The sequence below is a fragment of the Spermophilus citellus genome, assembly GCF_964194105.1.
Source record: "Spermophilus citellus genome assembly, chromosome: 3".
Classification (NCBI taxonomy): domain Eukaryota; kingdom Metazoa; phylum Chordata; class Mammalia; order Rodentia; family Sciuridae; genus Spermophilus; species Spermophilus citellus.
Genome location: NC_138184.1, coordinates 21,650,393 through 21,669,341, shown reverse-complemented (window position 1 = coordinate 21,669,341; position 18,949 = coordinate 21,650,393). Strand labels below are relative to the sequence as shown.

Genomic DNA, 18,949 nt, shown 5'->3' with positions numbered 1-18,949 from the left:
GCATGAGCCACCCTACAGAGGGGGAAACGGGTTTAGGAGGTGTTTTAGTTGGCTTTTTTTGCTGCTGCGACTAAAAGACCTGACAAAGACAACTAGAGGAGGAAAAGTTTATTTAGGGGCTCATGGTTTCAGAAGTCTCAGTTCATAGCTCCATTCCTTGGGGCTCAAAGTGAGGCAGAATATCATGGCAGAAGAATGTGTTGGAGGAAAGCAGCTCAGGACAGGGCCAGGAAGTAGAGACTCCACTCACCAGATACAAAATATATACCCCAAAGGCACGCCCCCAGTGACCTATCTCTACCAACCATGCCCTACCGGCCTTTAGTTACCACTCAGCTAAGCCCCATCAGGGGATTAATTCACAGATTAGGTCAACACTCATAACAATCATTTTAATCAGTGTTCCTGCACTGTCTCTCACAGGAGCTTTTGGGAGACACATCATATCCAAATCACAAGAGGAGGGCTGAGGAGCCTAGCCACTGTCTCACAGCCTTCGGTATTGGAGCTGGGATCTAACCCAATGCAGTTTGGCCACAGAACATCAGATGTTCTATCAGACAGGAGCCCAGATTGGTGACCCCTGCCAAGCAGAGTTGGGAAACATGATGGTAGCTAATATTCATGAAGTACCTACGCCTGTCTGGCAATACCTGTTGCAAGCTACACACACTCATTTGTGTCCTTGGGCCCAAGACAGGGGTGCCGTGCTTGCTTCTCCCCATTTTACAAATGGTGTAGCCAAGTACAGTGAGACAAGCTGCCTGTTCACGGATGCTGGAAGGTGCCACTAAGCATCTTATCATATATTTAAATGCAGGATCTAGACTAGAGTGAAGTGTGATAGACAAAATTCTATCATGGCTCCCGATATTCCCACCCACCTAGCAATAACCCCCTCCCCTGAAGTGTGAGACCTGTGAACATGAGGGAGTATCACTCCAGGGAACAGGTTACTGATCAGTTAACTTTGAGTTAATCAAAAGAGAGGTGACTCTAGATGGCCCTGACCAAATCAGGTGAGTTTTTCAAAGAAAGCAAAACATCTCATAGTCTCTTGCTGACCTCAAGAAAGAAAGTGAACAGCCTGTGTTGAGTTGCTATGGGGAGGGGTTGCTATGCAACAATAGAAAACTAATTCTCAAGGCAAGGGAGGTACCCCAGGAATTTAAAGGGCTGGCCCTCTCAGCTCTGTGGTTAACTCTACCTTTGCACAAACCTGAAAGTTAATGATTTCTTTGGTTTTTGTTTTATCTCTAATCCTGCCTTCATCTAAAAGCCTTTAAAAACAACAACAAAGCAGTCCATATTCTTTGCCCCATTTTCTTTTTCATTCGGGGTGGGTACTGGAAATTGAACCCAGAGGTGCTTAACCACTGAGCAACATCTCCAGCCCGTTTTATGTTGAGACAGGGTCTCACCGAGTTGCTTAGGGCCTTGCTAAGTTGCTGAGGCTGGCTTTGAACTTGTGATCCCCTACCTTAGCCTCCAGAGGCTCTGGGATGACAGGTGTGCACCACCATGCCCAGCTACCCCATTTTCTGTTGGGTTCTTGGTCTTTTTTCCTAACGATTTAAAGAGATTTTTGTAGATTACGGAAAGTGGTCTTTTCTTTCATTGTAGTGTAAATCTTAAATCCAATTGTCAACAGCTTTGTGTATATTTTTTTGCTGGGCAGAAATTTTTAAAAACTTTACATTGTTGAAATGATCAAGCTTTTATCTTTTGACTTCTAGGTTTGTGTGTTGTCTTAAAAGGCCGTTTTTGCTTCAGAGTTATTTTAAAAATTCTCTCCTGCTTTTCATAAGTTTTGGATCCATCTGGAAGTTATTTTGGAGTAAGGATAAGGTGTGAAATGACTTTTTTTTTTCTTTTCAGATGGCAGCCCAAATGTCCCAGCACCATTTGTTGAAGATTCAGTCTCTCCCCCTCCCCATCTGAAATGCTACCGGATAGCATTTCCTTATGTATACAGATACTACAAGTTAGCCAATTTCCTTATGTATATACACTTCTATTTCCCAGCCCTTTTCAGTTCCAGGAAAGGGTCTATTTATATGCCAGAATCACACTGTTTTAATTACTGAACTTTATACTTTATGTTAATAACCAGTAGGGCTTGGTCTTTCTCATTGCTCTTTTTTAGAATTTTCTTGGTATTCTTGTATATTTTTTTAATAGGAAATTTACAGTCAGCTGTTACTTCCATCCCCTTCCTAAATCCTTTTGAGATTTTATTGGAGCCAAATTAAATTTTTTTTGTGGACTGATTAAAAAAATTACATCTTAAAATAGAGTAATTCTAGCCAAGAACAGGATATGTATTTGTCTGTGTTTCTCAGAAGCGTCTTGCTGTTTCTTCAGCTGATCTTCATTTTTATGTTGGGTTATTCCTGGGTACCTCATCTTCTTGTGGTTACCACAAGTAGGATCTTCCCTTGCAGTATATGTTCAGGTGGATCACTGGATTAAATAAGCCTATTATTACTATATCTTAATTTCATTACCATTGCCTACTAACATGATCTTCTAATGGTTGTTCACTTTACCCTCTGGGGTTTTCCATCTGTTATGAAAGGAATTCTGTCTTCTCATTTCCTCTTCTTTCTAGTGTTTCAACCATGACTTTTTTTTTTTTTTTTTTAATACTGGAAACTGAACCCAGGGTGCTTAACCACTGAGCCACATCCTCAGCCCCTTTGATTTTATTTTGATTGCTAAGTTGCTTAGGTTCTGGCTGTTGCTGAGTCTAGCCTTGAACTTTTTTTTTTTTTTTTGGTACTGGGGATTGAACTCAGGGACACTCGACCACTGCGCCACATCCCTAGCCCCCCCCCCTTTTTTGTATTTTATTTAGAGACAGGGTCTCTTTGAGTTGCTTAATGCCTCACTTTTGCTGAGGCTGGCTTTGAACTTGCAATCCTCCTGCCTCAGCCTCCCAAGTGGCTGGAATTACAGGTTTGTGCCACTGTGCCCTGGAAGACTTGAACTTTGATCCTCATTCCTTAGCCTCCTGAGTTGCTGGGAATACAGTTGTGCGCCACCACGCCTGGCTCTCATGCTGGCTTTGACTGGAGATAGGAGAAAGCATTCCTTATTCCTGCTTTGTTAAGAATTGTCAGGGATGGGTGAATAGTCGAATTCCTTTTGGGGATTTGTGGAGGTCGGTGTTTCCCCTCACTGTGTTTCACTGGGCCCTTTCTGTGAAAGCTGTTTAGACGACAACTCACTCTAGCTTTCCCAGTTGGAACCTACCTTGCTCTGGTGGATTTTCCTTTTCGTGGCTGCTGGTTTTGTGTTTAGAGTTTAGAGTGATGTACAGATGGCTTTTTGGATAAGCAGTAGTTCTTAATATAGCTCTCAAATCCCATCACCTGATTCCTAACCTGGTGCTGAGAATGTGGCGTTGGGCATGAGGCTGATGAGCTGAGGTGGATCAGTTTTTCCTTCCCTGAACCTGTCGGGGAAGATGCTGTGTTGGTCATGGAGGGAGCATGGCAAGGTGAGTCTTTAGAGGAGAGTGAGAGAGTCAAAGCAGCACTGCCAGCCAGTCAGTCACTGTGATCCCAGCCTGCTGCCTCCATGGAGGTTGGAAAGGGAGCCCCACATCCAGCCACGATGCAGCTCTCTGACCCTAGGTAGTGAGCCTGTATAGCCAAGAGCCACCCTTTCCATCCTGTGGATCCTGTGACTGCACCAGGTTGGGGAAAGATCCCTACCAGGGTCAGTAGGTTTCCCTCTGGAATCTATCAGACCTGGATCGGCACTGGCTGAGGAACCCCAGAGTTGGCTGGGGAGCCTGGTGAGTCTTGTTATAGGATTAGGGCCATCCCCCTCCCCTGGGCAGAGCTTCCCCCTGGACCTTTCTTTCCACCACAGCTGGGCCTGATGTCCCTCCTTGGCAGACTGCAGTGCCTTGTCCTATTCAGATATCCTCTTTGGGAGGTGACCATGCTAGGCCACCCCTGAAGCCTGGGTGGGGAGGTGGGATGCAGTGGGCAGGTTGTGAGTACCATCCTCTTGGGAAGAGTCCACTGTGCCCTGTTCTGCACTTCATTTGTTCTCAAATTCAGAGTGCCTCAACTATGTCCTGGTTAGGCTGAGCACCTGTTGGGATCAGATTGAACCAAGTTCATTTTTGACACTCAAGAGCTTGTGATGCTGATGCTAGAGAACAACATTCCTGCCACACTGTCTGACTCAGTGGTCAGATCCAGACCACTCGGGGTTCCAATCCAGGCACCACCACTTCCTAGTTATGTGAACTTAGGCATAGTCAGTCCCGTGACTCAGTTTCCCCATTTCAAGAGAGGAAACTAACAGTGTCTGCTTCTTGGCTGCTGGGAGAGATCAAACAAGTTGTTCTGGGTAAATCACTCAGAACAGCAGCTTGGAACAGCGTAAAAGCTTTGCAATGTCTTAACTAAAATTAAACAAAACTTCAATTCACATCATGATTTTGCAACACTGCTAGTTTGGTTCAGCAAAAGAGAACTGCAAAGGGTTATCATTTCTTTAAGTAATGCCTCTTTTTTTTTTTTTTAATGGGGGCAAAGGATCAGATCCTGAAGGAATGTGGGAATGAAATTTCAGCTCTATCCTTTTTGGCTGCTGATCTGCTGTCTCAACCTAACTTCTCCTAGTGGAAGAAAATAACCAGACTGCGTGGCAAAGTAATCAAGCTGGCAGTTCTGCCGGCCAAGCTCTTCTTGTCAAACATTCAAATGGGAGTAGATTTTGGGAAGCCAAAGCGGTACATACGATAGGGGCCCACATTCCTTATAGCTTCCTCTGGAAATGAATGCTGCTGCAAGTTAATTTCCTGCATGGAATGGCCTGGAGATAGGTCAGGGAGGGTTGGCAGGACCAGAGGGCCTTGTCTGGCCTTGTATCACAGGGCATGAAGCAAAAACCAGAGCAGTTACTGTATTCTAGTCTGACTAGAGCTGCCCTGACATTTCCTCTCCCAGCATAAGAGAACTCGGGCATTTTTGACTCACAGATACATTTGTCCTCAAAACAGTAGACCTGCTCTTGCTAGTCCTGATGTCCCTCCTTGGCAGACTGCAATGCCTTTCCCATTCAGATATCCTCTTTGGGAGGTGACCACGCTAGGCCACCCCTGAAGCCTGGGTGGGGAGGTGGGATGCAGTGGGCATGTTGTAAGTACCATCCTCTTGAGAAGACTTCACTGTGCCCTGTTCTGCACTTCATTTGTTCTCAAATTCAGAGTGCCTCAACTATGTCCTGGTTAGGCTAAGCACCTGTTGAAGAAGGAATGTGGGAATGTGTCACACTCTGGCTCTCAGGTCTGTAGCTCTGTGTCAGCTAGGGGAGGCTTGCCCTTCCTGGGAGCCCAGAGACAACTGAGAACTCTCCATCAACAGTCCCCTGCTCTATGCATCTATCGTCAGCCTGTGTGGCTCTCAGAGGAGTCCCTGGGAATGTCACTGCTCCGTTTTGTTGATGAGATAACTGAAGTGTAACAAGGCCAATACTTTCTTCAGCTTAGTGGAGATAGTGAAGATACAGTGGAACCAGGATTTATCCCTAGAATGAACAGACTAAGAATAGTTTTAGCACTCTTAAATGGATAAAATAAATTGGAATTTTGTACAGGGTACTGGGGATTTAACCCAGGGGTGCTTTACCACCGACCCATATCCCCAGCTTTTTTTTTTTTTTTTTTTTTGTAAGATGGTCTTGCTAAGTTGCTGTGGCTGGCCTCAAACTTGTGATCATTCTGTCTCCCAAGTCACTAGGATTACAGGCATGAACCACTGCATCCGACTCAGAATAGTATTTTTTGATATAACAAATTATTGTGAAATTCAAAATTCAGTATACATAAAGTTTTATTGTATGTATCCATAATACATGCAATAAGCACACCAGTGGCAGAGTTGAGCGGTGGTGATAGACTGTACAGCTTCCAAAGTCTTTAAGTATTTGCTCTCTGGTCCTTTATGGAGCAGTTTGCCAAACTATACTCAACCCCATTGGCAGCCCTTGGAGTGATCTTTGCTACATAAGGACAAGTATGAATGAAAGCATGGAATACAATCTGTAAGCAAAAATAACCAAAATGGGAACAGACCTCAGACAGACCAGAAAGCTTTCTCTATTAAGCAGCGGCAGAATGGCACATTTTCAGGGGGAGAAAATGGCAACTGGTTACAAGATGGGTCTTTTTTTTATATATAGGTTTTAATGATAATCATAGCAGAATGTTTAGGGTGTCTTAATCATTAGAGACTTAGAACATGCCAGCTGGGTAGTCAGGAAACTAGTTGTGCAGGTTCAAAGTCTAAATTGGGAAAACTTAGACAATGCCAAAACTTGAAATCCATTGTTACTGGGATGAAAGTCCACAGCCCAGAGCCCATTGTTTGCCTTCCCCTCCTCCCCTCCTGGATCACACTGCCCTCCTTTCTCCCTGGGGGCTGTCATTCCCCTTTTCTTGGGGGATGTTATTTTCCATATCCTTCAGAATCTCCCTTGCTAAGTTCAAGGACAATATGGAGAAATAGGGTGATATGATACTAGCTTTAGTGGACTTGGAATGAATTGGAGGGATGGGAGGTCTCTGGTGGCTTGCTGCAGGGCCCTGTCCTCAGGCTTGCCCTGGCCAGTCTTTTAGTTGTCTGAATGAGGACTTCCACACTTCAGGAGACCCAGCCGTCTGCTCTATGCTCCTTCCTCTGTTCCAATTTGACTCACTTTCTACCCACTCCTAGATTGGGAGAAGATGGGTTCAGGGATCAGTACGTCACCACCTTCCACTGACTATTGTTGGACTAGGATGAATATGTCAGCTGCTCCCTTTGGCAGAAGGGAGGAATTTCTATGCTGTGGCTATTGGTGGGACAGATCCTTTTTCTCTCTCCCATTCTCTCCTACTGGCCACCAACAGGAAAGTGGACCCACAGCAGGTCCCTGCAGGCTTCCTAAGGCAATATGGGGACGTTGGTAACATTGTGGGTGGAAAAGTAGAGAGCAGCAAGAAACCTGAGTCCTGATCACAGCGTTATGGAGCTGCTGAATCCACCCTGCCTGCACCATCTTGAGACTTACTGTGTGTGTATTTGTGTGTGGGAGGGTCTTAATTCTCCCACTGGGCTTGAGAGAACTTTGGTCTCTACCTAGCCAAAAACAAGGATGTGAGAATATCTGAATCCTGTAAAACATTTCCCCACCTTGCTAAAGACAGCATCTGAGTCCTGGAGAAGGGATTTCCCTGCCTCTTTACAGTCCACCTGCTTGGTGACCCCACCTACTTTCTTTTGTGACTATAAAAGCTCTTGTAACTTCTTCCACAGAGGGAAGAGCTATATCATTCCATGTCGCTTTGAACTGTGTTTCTGGGTCATAGTCACTGATTTGGCTCAGAATAAACTATTGTTTTCTTAATCTCCTCAAAGCAGAGTTATTTTAATTGCAACTGAAGACCTGGATAGATGGCCACAAGTGAGAGTCTTGGACTTGGATATGTTCACTTGGGGCATGCTCCATAGGTATCAGCAATGTGAGCAGACTGGCAAGGATGCTACCCAGACTCAGCATCTGGAATCTGGGAAGTGATGTTTCCACACTGCTCTAATCTGACCCTCCCTCCATGGAGCATCGTGTCCTGTACTAGATGCTAAAGTTTAATTAAAACATTGATCAAGAAGTGCCTGGACACATGGCAGCAAATGTGAGGGGCTTCTGTCTAAATTTGGGGTCTTCCAAAAACAGACCTCAAAACTAGGATCTGCATACCAGAAGTTCATTTTGGAGATGGTTCTAGGAAGCCTGGCGAACAAATGGGGAGGAGAAAGAAGAAAGGAAGAAAAGTCCACCAAGGATGCAGTAATGAACAAGCGACCACTGTGAGCGAGTGAATGGGCGGCCACTGTGGGCGAGTAAGGCTTAACCCAGGTGGGGACCCGTGACAGACTGTGTAGTACACTCCTGTAGAGTATCATTCCTCTAGGAGAGAGGTGCCATGGTATTTGTCACCAACTCCCATAAGACATTGGTTGATGGTAGAAGGATATTAATTTTATGGCATTTTTAGTTTGCTGAGTTGGGAGGCCATATCTGTCCAGGGGCCAGAGGGCTCCCCTAGACCAGGGAGCTATATGATGGGGACTTTTCCAGGTTCATGGGTGGGTACCAAGATATCTGCTATAGTCTTAGAAACTAAGCATGTTTCATCCAAAAGAGAAAACTCAAGCCACAGACTTCAGCAATGTGAGAATTTGTTTTTGGTAAGACTTAAGAACTGGGGCTGGGGTTGTAGCTCAGTGGCAGAGCACTTGCCTAGCATGTGTGAGACACTGGGTTTGATTCTCAGCACCACATACAAATAAATAAAGGTCCATCAACAACTAAAAAATTATTAAAAAAAAAAAAGACTTAAGAACTTCAGAGAATGGAAGAAAAAAAGCCCTGGGAAGCCTTGGGAGCCAGGAGCAGGGGTGAAGGTGAGTGGCCAGGGGAACTTGGCCCCTTTCTACCTTGTGATTGGGAATGAGGGGGACTTTGATGCCAACAGACAATATTCAGCAGGGAAGACAAGTTCTCCCACAGGAAAACTAGATCCTCTAATGAGTGTGTGCTTGCCCAAGCAGCCCCGGCTCTCCTGTTATCCTGCCCTGCCTTGAAGCACAGGAAAGCCTGGGCCACTTGCAGAGGTCAAAGGAGGTCTCCACTGTCACTCATCATGGAATTAATTAATGAAACTAGTCTCAGCCTTACTAATTAAGGCTGGAAAAGAATTCAAAATTGTGAAGGAGGAAGAAAACCCAGAGCCTACCACCCTCCATGACAGCTGAGGCAGCAGCAGGCCTGGGTGGTGTCTCAAGGGTCCAATCTATCTTCTGTGGTCTAACCTGAGTCAGACCTGGTTGGGCTTTAGCCAGCACTACCATCTTGTTTCCCTGGGCCCATCTGCAGCTCGCCCTGCACAAATAGGGGAACCCAGCCCATCACCTCCAGGATGAAGCACTCACTCATCAAATTCAAATCCCAGCTGTACCCATCTTGCATTTATGACCTTGGCCATGTTTGAGCTCTGGGACCTCAAGGGTAGAGTGAGGATAATAATGCCTTCCCTGCAAGGCTGCGAAGAGGAAGAAGCAAGCTAGAGGTGACAGTGGTGGTGGTAGTGGTCACCTGATGATGGTTTTTTCCCTGATCCAATCAACTCTGCAACACCAATTTGGTGTCAAGACTTCTACCCAAAGTCAGTATCTGATCCTGCAAGTCAGTCTCCATTCAGATGCTAGTTACAGTGTACTTCTGAGCAACCAGATATGAAGTAAGGGATCCTCTTCAATGTGCAAAAAATGTGCAAAAAAAAAAAATGACTCTGAGAACTCAGAAAAACACTTTACTTTTATTGGTTTATTGTAAAGGGTACAAGTAAACATCCAGATGAAGAGGTGGACAAGGGGAGGTCGGGAAGGGCCTTAAGCGTAGCCTATGTCCCTGAGGATTTGGGGAGTGCCACCCTGCCACCGAGAAGCGATAGATGTGTTCACTGTTCTGGAAGGTTTTGGAATTTGAAGCTCTTTGCGTTGTTCAGAAGTTTTTATAATCCCATCTGCAGCCCGCATGACCCGCTTGGCTGGAGTCAATGGGCTTCGTGAAAGTTCCCACCCCTATTCATCCTGAGCAGCCACATTGGCAAAAACATAGATGTGACCCAAAGGGCCTCATTGTGAGTAATAAAATATTGCTATCACTTGAAAAATTCCAAGGCTTTTAGGAGCCTTTTGCCAGGAATTGGGATCGAAGACCAAATATATTTTCTACTGTTCTACAGCATCACTGCTGAGGGATGCTCCATCATTGCTTCACTGGATGAAAATGGCTGCCATTTCTGTGCAGAGGAAGCCTGGACCTGTTCTGTGCCATCAGCACTAGGGTTGGGAATGAGTCTGGCTGCAAGGAACTGGAGCCTCCTGATTGTAGGGGGAGGGAGTTGGCCTGCTTTGTTCTGGGCTCTCCTCCCTTTCCTCCTAGCGTGGGGCCACCTGGCTTCCTGTACCTGCCCCCCTTGTCTGTCTTTCCCTCACCTCTGCCCAGACTCTTTCCTCTCTTACTTGGTGGCCCCAGCCCCAGGCATGTTCACTGGAGCTGGTTTGTAGGGCTGTTTGCTGGTGTCTTTCTCCCCGGTGGTGTTCCCAGGCTTTTTAGTGTAGACCAGCCATTCTGCAAAGATGGGATCATAGTCTTCCCCATGCAGTGCTCTTTCAGAAATTTGGTTCACTTTGTGGCTGGAGAATTAGGCACCTGTGTGACTTATCCAGTGTCCAGAACTCAAATCCTTCCTCCCTACCACTGCCACCTCCTGGAGATTTAAGGAAACGACTCAGGAAAATCCCAGAGAGCTGACTCTTCCTATTTTTGTGTATTTCCTGTGCCTCATCCCCGGATTTTTTCCTCCCCCATACCAACTGGAATTCAAAGATCAGCCCCATTCCCAGCACCCACTAAATAATTCACATGGGTGACATCTTTGCTCCAAGATGGAGTGACCGAAGGGCACATCTCACTCCTCTGCCCCCTGTGGCTCCTTGCGGCTCCCTGCATCACCTAACCCCTCTCTCCTCTCTCCCTTTCTACAGCAACAAACTGAATCTTCCTCCTGTCCCATGCAAAGCAAGTCCTTCCACACCCAGACCTCTTGAGAGCTCTCCTTCTACCTTAAGTGCTCAACAAGGTCATGTGTTAAATCAAGATCCCTTCCTAAGAGGGGGAAAAAGTGCGAGTCTTCCCTACTTGGGAATCCTGTAAGTGATGGTGATTCCCACTGGATACTCATCCTAAATTCATCTCTCATCCAATCCTAAGCCTTCTAAAATTGCCTCCCCTTTTTACTATGGTCCTTCTCCTGTCTTTCTCCCCCTAGCAGAACCCTCTCCTCTGTCTCCAGAGGACTTTGCCACCTCTACTTGGGCCTCTCTCTTGTCAGTCTCTTGGTTCTTGAGGCTCACAGCAGACAATATCTTCCTGTAGGTCAGGACGAGGGCCTGACCCACAATCTTGTTGGTTTCTGACCCATAGGTCTCTGCTGCTGCCTTCTAAAGGGAGGATAATGCTAGGTGTTCTTATGGAACCCTTCTGGCCCACTCTAAAATGCCCAGTGTGTCCTCAAGGCCAGGGTTCAGGGGCAGTGGTGCAGGTGGAGCAGTGGGCATTGGGTGCAATCCATACCGAGCCATGAATAAACAGCTCCTGTTGGACGGAGCAAGCTGACCAGAGCAGCAAATTGGAGGCTCCATTCCTAGCTGGAGGTCAGCCATGGAGCTGACCAGCACAGAGAGCCACTGAGGATGGTCCCCAGAGAGGCCCCAGTGTTGTGAGGTCACGGCAGGCCAGGTGGCCTCAGAGCTGGGCCTGCTGGAGGAAGGCACTGTGCCACCTCTTCAGACACTGGCTGTCCCTGCAGGTTCATGACCGCCTGGATCGCTACTGCTGTGGCTTCGAGCCTGAGCCCTCAGACCCCTGTGTGGAAGAAAGACTCCGAGAGAAATGCCGGAACCCTGCAGAGCTGCGACTGGTCCACATCCTGGTATGTCTCCTCCGCATAATAGCTCCTTGTCACTCCAGACCTGGGTCTTCCTGTCTCTTGCGGAAGACACTGTTGGTGTGTCTCAGAGGATCAGACACTATTGTTTCCCAATCCTGTTCTTCTTAGCAGCAGAACCCTTTGCCTGGATATTTCCTGGAATCTGCAATGAATGCATAAAACTGACCAAATGGAGCTTTGAGAGTGTGGCTGAGGTTGGGTGGGGGTGGAACTCCACCACCCCAGAGAAACTCCAGAGAACCCTGGGGGCTCCTGGAAGCAGAGTTTGAGAACAAGGTCTTTGAGTGGACTGGAGAAGAGGCAGAGAGCGGGGAAGCAGGTGTCCTGAAAACAAAATCTCCTGACTTAAGCTTAGGTTGCTAGAGAGGATTGTGGGGAATTAGCATGGAATTTTGGAGAATAATGCAGGGGATGGAGTGTGTGCATGGGAGTAGGAGCCAGAAGAGATGGTTCCCAGTCCTAACCACACCTTATTTTTCTTAAGGTACTAAAGAATTTTGTTGCTGGTTGTACTTTGGAAAAGGGTTTGGAGACACCAAGCTCTCCTCCTCTGGAAATAGTCTGATCAGTGCTTTCTGAGGATAAATGGTGTGAGTCACTTGTGCTTTTAATGATGCTCAGGGGATGCCAGGTGCTCAGGTGCAGGTGGCAAAGTAGGTGTGTAGGTGTACACACGTATGTATTGTGAGCATGCACGTGTGCAATCTCTTATGATGACCTGAGGAGTAGGCCCCTTTTGCACCTCCTAGCTCCCACTCATGCCCCCGCAAACAGGAAGCCGTTCCTTGTCTTGTACGTTAGCAGGTGGTGCTGGGGCTTAACTCTCTAGGTCCAGGTGTGAACCAGCCAGGCTACTTATAAGCTGTGATCTTGTGCAAATTGCTTTTTTTATTGCTTCTGTTAAATGAGGCTAATCTAGTGTGTTCCTCCTAGGGTTGCTAGGAGGATTAATTGAGATCGTGTTTGAGAAACACTTAGCATAGTATCCCTTATAGAGTAAGCACTCAATCACAGGGACCATTTGGACAAGTAGGATGGATTGTGGGGACTGACAGCTCAGGGTCCCCAGCCCCTTAAGACTGACAGTCCATAGGTGCCAGCTATCCTGCACCCTTACCCATCCCTGTCTGTCCATCGTCTCCCCCGCCCCCCCAGGTTCGGAGCAGCAATCCGTCTCATCTGGTCTACATCGATAATGCTGGCAACCTTCAGCACCCTGAGGACAAGCTGAACTTTCGGCTGCTAGAAGGCATTGATGGGTGAGGATCTGAGGGGTTGGGTGGAGGCTCACGGAATGAGGCTCGATGGCCCTGCTGCAGACTGTGGGACCATGGAAAGCCACAGTCCATCAGACCAAAGTTGTTGGATCTGAGCTTTAGGAGAAGTGGGGAGCCCTGAGAAAGCTGACAGGGGTACACCCCGATATCCTCCTGTTTCTGAAGAACCAGTGGCCCTACTGGGGTCTGGGAAGGCTAGTTCTTCCCCTGCTGTGGGTAGGAGAGCTAGCCTGGGGCCTTATATTCCCTGCTCACCCTTTGCAGGCAGCTGGGTCCTCCCAGGGCTTATTCTGGTTCTGCATTTGCCAAACAGAGCAGAGGAGAGCAGACTTGACCCACCAGGCTTCTCTGTGGGATGGGCCCCATCTAGAAGATCTGCCCTCTGCTTTCAGAGGGCAGCTTTCACAGCACAGCAGGTCAAAAAATCCCCTGAGGACGAGATGGCAGAAGTGGGCCTGGGAACTTTGCCTGGTTTCCCCAGCTGTGAAACTTTGACAGTCCGCCTTCGCCTTTCACTGGAACTTTCTGAGATCACTTTTGCTTTCCCTTTCTATTGTGGGGTTCTGGGGACTTTGCTGCAGGTTTCCCGAGTCTGCTGTGCAGGTTCTTGCATCAGGCTGCCTACAGAATCTGCTGCTCAAGTCGTTGCAGATGGACCCAGTGTTCTGGGAGAGCCAAGGTGGAGCCCAGGGGCTGAAGCAGGTCCTGCAGACCCTGGAGCGGCGGGGACAAGTCCTGCTGGGACACATCCGGAAGCACAATCTCACACTCTTCAGGGACAAGGACCCGTGAGCCCACGGCTGCCCAGACAGGGCCCGGTTGCTGGTGGACTCCTCACAGCACAACCCTTGGCCAAGTAGCATCTGCCTGATGGCCATATTTCCTTGGGCTCACCCATCACGAGGACAAGCAGGAAAAGCCAAAAACTAGAGGGTCACGTGGACGCCATGGACTGCTCCACCTGGCTGGGCCAGGGGATGTGTGTTGAATTTTCAATCTCTCCACATTTTTTCCCTGCCTTCTGGGCTCTGGCTGTTAACCCTGTCGCACGAATAAACGAGGTTGATTTCGGCCTGAGATTTTAAAGCCTACAAAGACAAATGCTTTGGTTAAACTATACAATTCCTACCAATTATGGTTTTTTTGTTTAAAAGTGATAAAATAATCATGCTCACTAAGATCAAATCCATGAGTAATAGAAACAAAGAGGACAACAATTGAAAGTACCAGAACCTCCCACAAGGATGTTTGTGTGTATATGTTCTTTAAATACACACTATGTGCAAATAAAGAATTGGAATTGTGCTTTGCTTTTCAATCACACTTCTTACTTTTTACTAAATTCTGTATTCATCTGAACTGACTTCATTTTTATTGGTGGGTACATGGAATTCCAAGGCAGGAATGTGTCATATTTTATTTAGACATTCCCATAATAATGAACATTAAATGGTTCTAATTTTTTTTTCTTTTACAACAGTTATAAACAATGGTGCTGTGAACATCACTGCATGACATGAAATATTTGCCAGCTAGATTCCCAGAAGTGGGTTTCTGGGTCCAAGTTATGGGCATTACTTATTTTAAAAGAAATTGCTGTCTAAAATGTGCTGTCAATCTAAGAGGGCAGAGAACTGATTATTTCCCTACACCCTAATACTTGATATTCTCAAGTGATATTGGTTTTTTATCACTTGAAGAAATAAATTTATTCATTATAAACACCAATTTATTGTATTCAATTTTCCAATATCTTTGTATTTTTGTTTTTTGTTTTGTGGTGCTGGGGATTGAACCCAGAGCCTTGTGCATGCGAGGCAAGTAAGCACTCTACCAACTGAGCTATATCCCAGCCCCGATATCCTTGAACTACATTTTTAAAAAGTTTTTGTTCAAATTGGTTAAACATGAACATAGAATGCATTTTGACACATCATACATAAATGGAGTATAACTTCTCATTCTTCTGGTTGTACATGATGTAGAGTTACACTGGATGTGTAGCACATAATATCTGATTCATTCTATTATCCTTCCTCCCCTCCACGCCCCCTCCCTTCACTCCCCTCTATCTAATCCAAAGTACCTCTATTCTTTCCTAGCCACGCCCCCTTATTGTGAATTAGCATCTACATATCAGAGAAAACATTTAGCCTTGGTTCTGTAGGATTGGCTTACTTCACTTAGCATAATATTCTCCAGTTCCATTCACTTACCAGCAAATGCCATAATTTCATTCTTTGAGGCTGAGTAATATGTCCATTGTGTATGTATACCACATTTTCTTTATCCATTCATTGGACTTGGTTTTTATCTAAGATGGAGACCTATTTTAAAATCTGCATTTTCTTTTCTTTCTTTCTTTCTTTCTTTTTTTTTTTTTTTTGTCCTGGGGTTGAATCCAGGCATGCTCTATCACTGAGCTCCATCCCCAAGATTTTTTTGAGATGGAGTCTCACTAAATTGCTCATGTTGACTTCAAACTTGCAACCCTCTCGCCTCACCTCCTGAGTTGCTGGGATTACCATGATCAGCTGCATTTCTCTTTACTAATGAAATGATCTTTCCATTTTTAGGCTTGTCATTTGCATTTTCTGTGGGTTGTCTTGTCTTCTGAAGGTATTTATCATTTCCTTGTTAATCTGATAGAGATCTTCCAGTCTAATTAGTACAATCAATCTTTCCTGTTAAACATGTTATAAATGCTTTCTTCAAGTTTGCCATTTGTATCTGTTAATGGAGTCTTTGGCCAATTGGAAAATTTTAATTTTCATGTGTGTTGCGTTCCACGACTAAACACTCAGGGTCACTCCAGGTGAACTGGACTGCACGATATAACCACATAAGAGACAAAGATACCTTTCTCTTTGGGGTCCTTTGACAGCTCCTCTGACCTTAAGGGTCCACAAAAAGAGAGCAAGCGAGTGAGCAGGTGCTGAACCCTTTTATTGAGAAGCCATTCAAATGAGGCCAGGGGTCAGGTTTCAGGGGGTTGAGTCTAGCTTCCTGATGTCTGCTGTCAGCAGGTTTACTGACATCTAGGAAGGCCACACACAAAGGCAGAGCAAGAGAAGGGGACACACAAAGGGAGTTTACATGGAACATTCTATCCCAAACAGGGCAAAGGGGTATGATTATAAAAGAACAGGTGAGTGTAGCTCTTTCCGATCCCCCGTGGTGCATCAGGACTGGAAGGCGTGGTAACTCCATGTGGCTCCCCACACATGTGATCAAATTTGCTTCTTTTCCTTTGAGTCTCCTACATTTCATGTCCTCTTAGGCTGTCACTTTTCTGAGGACTGTTTAAATACTCATATAGTATTTATTTTATATTCATTTTCAATCTCAATGAATTTTATACTTGAGAATGGTATGAGTTAAAGATCTTTCATTTTCCTTCAAGTGGAGAGTCAGTTGTTTCAACATCAAGAGTCTATTCTTCACTGATCTGGAAGTTGTACCTTATCAGATACGAAATACATGTCCACCACGGTCCATTTGTGATTTCTGTTCCGCTGATTTTTTTTTTAATTCCTGCATCAATATAACCCTTTTAAATTAAAGTTTGATTTCTTGCTATCTAGTAGGGCAGGCTCCCTTCTTTTTGTTCTACTTTAATTTTTTCTTTGCTATTTTTGTGCATTTGTCTTTAATATGATCTAATTTCCCTGAAGCATGCCACTCTTCTCCCACAGTTCTCAAAATCCCATTGGTGTTTTGATTGGGATTCTGTCAAATTATAGATTAATTAGCATCAATCTGACTCATTTAACTATTGAGTGCTCAGCATTCAGGGACTTGGCTTATCAGTTCACTCATTCTTTTTTTTTAATATTAATTGTAGTTGGACACAACACCTTTATTTTATTTATTTTTATGTGACATTCTGAGGGGCTGAGATCAAACTCACACGTGCTACTGCTGAGCCACAACCCCAGCCCCCACTTATTCTTTAATAAAATTTAAAAAGTTTTCTTCCACAAATAAGCTCACTTTAAACATATAATTTTTAGTAATTGAGAATGCTTTTTATTTAGATCTTTAAAGTAAGTATTTAGATGCATGTCTTAGGGGTTTTAAGTGGAAAATCATATTTTCACAGAAGGATAACATTTACCTTTTTAAATCTTTTGTGTATGAATGCATACCTGTCAATTATTTTTGTTGTCTTATTACTTGGGTTGGGATATCTCTGGAGGAAAGTTGAATAATAGCAATAAGAGCAAAATTTGCATCTTATTCCTAATTTTAATGAGAGAACACCTACGGTTTCACCAATGACTATTATCAGCGTAAATCATTTCTGAAATATGTCTTTCACCAAGTCAAGGAAGGTCAAATTTATTTTTATTCTTTAAGAATTTTCCAAAAAAATCAAGATTTTAGGGGATCGAAGATCAAGATTGTAGGTATTTTATTAAATGCCTCTTCAGTGTCTATTGAACATACTGTTTTTCTCCTTTATTTTCTAATACTAAATAACTTTTATGTTATCAGAATAAACCTGTTGGGCTGAGGTATATTAGTCTTCTAGGAACTGAAGCATTTGATTTACTAATATTCTATTTCGAATCTTTGCATATATATTCATGGATGGTCTAAAGTTTCCTTCAGTACTCTATGGCCATCTTGTTGAATCTAAGCAAGTCTCATAAAATAAACACAGAATCTTGTCCTTTTTTTTTTTTTTTACTAATTTAAATATGAATCATTTATTCAAAGGTTTTACAGAACTCTCCCATAAAACCTTCTGGTCCTTGTGCCTTTCACCGGATTTTTTTTACAACCTTTTCAAGGAGCTTCCAACCCAGTGTGCGAGGTGGTGTGAGGGGCTACAATCAACCAGCACACCGCTCCGTGGGCATGGAAAGGCGGGTGTGTTCTAGGCAAGGCAAGGCCCTTGGAAGAGGGATTTTGGCTTCAGGTCGCTCAGGTGTTTATCTGATGGTCACCAAGATGTGCTTCTTTGACTTCTTGTCTTTTCTCCCTTTGCTCTCAGTCCTCTCCAAGGATACCCAGGCCAAGCTTTCCTCCTGGACCCAGCCAGTTTCTATTTACCAGACACTGTTCTGCCTTCTGCCTAATGAACCGACTCTTAGCCAGAGGTGGGAGTGACACACTCACACTCTGGGAGAATGGCAAGGAGACAGGAATACAAAGAGACATTTCATTTCCAAAGCAGAGTTGGGGCTGTCCCATCAGGTGAGACTCATTCTACTTAGAAAAAAGTAACCTAGCCGACACTGTCTGATACTGGGGGGACTGAATATACAAACGGACAGTAGCCAGACCACACCTGACAATAGAACTATGACGCGCAACCTCTGCACAACCAGCCCAGGAAACCAAACCACAGCATCTGCAGCATCAGCCCAGTAGGGTGAGGACTTGGCCGATGGCTGTCAGCTTCTCCACTTCTTCTTCTTCTTTTTTTTTTTTTTTTGGTCTCCTTCTCCAGGTCAGGACCAACCAGAGAAAGCCACCCCTAACCTGGCTCAGAGGCACTTCAGTTCTAGGTAACCCACCTCCAGAATCCCCCATATCAATAGCATCCACTCAGGGACACCTGACACCCTCCTTTTCCTCCACTATAAACTCTCCCACTTCTCTGCCTGCCTTGGAGTCCCTGCCAGACACAAGTGATCGCTGACTCCCTAGCCAGAACAAGCCTGTTCTCTCGTGGGAGGTCTTTGTTGATTTCCAACAGAGATGGTAATCTGGGTGATGGCAGCTATCTGGCCTCTATGGGGTAGCAGAGTCACATTCTGAGAACAGGTTCCCTTACATCTAACTGGGTCTGGATGGCCACCTGGGAAAGGAGGGGTATTCTGCTGGCAGGTGGGATGGCTGGGGAGGGTGTGAAGCTTTCCTGAAAACACCAAGCCAGACTCTTCCTGTCTGTAGGTGAGTTAATCCCTTTGTGTCCTGGACATGAAGAGAATTCTGCTCAGCACAGAAGGGGGAATGTGTGGGCAGACCCTGAGCAACCCCCTGCTAGCCTGTGCAGTGTATATCAACCACTGGTGACACTGTGGGACAGGGCCCAGGTCTCCCAGCCCAGCCCACCCAGTGAAGATACCATTTCTGGATG

General features: G+C 45.4%; 1 protein-coding gene across 3 annotated transcripts in view; it reads left to right on the top strand.

Moving 5' to 3' along the window:
• The window catches only part of GASK1A (golgi associated kinase 1A), a 67,774-nt gene extending 49,289 nt beyond the window's left edge, over positions 1-18,485 (top strand). Inside the window, exons 3-5 of one of the 3 annotated variants that reach the window (XM_081284396.1) lie at positions 11,441-11,563; positions 12,737-12,840; positions 13,440-14,163. In XM_081284396.1, coding sequence (XP_081140522.1) covers positions 11,441-11,563; positions 12,737-12,840; positions 13,440-13,650 — 438 coding nt within the window. In that variant the 3' untranslated portion in view covers positions 13,651-14,163. Of the gene's footprint in view, positions 1-11,440; positions 11,564-12,736; positions 12,841-13,439; positions 14,164-17,857; positions 18,061-18,316 lie in introns of those variants that run through there. The other 2 variants (XM_081284398.1, XM_081284397.1) reach the window with 2 other exon arrangements.
• Positions 18,486-18,949: the final 464 nt, after the last annotated feature.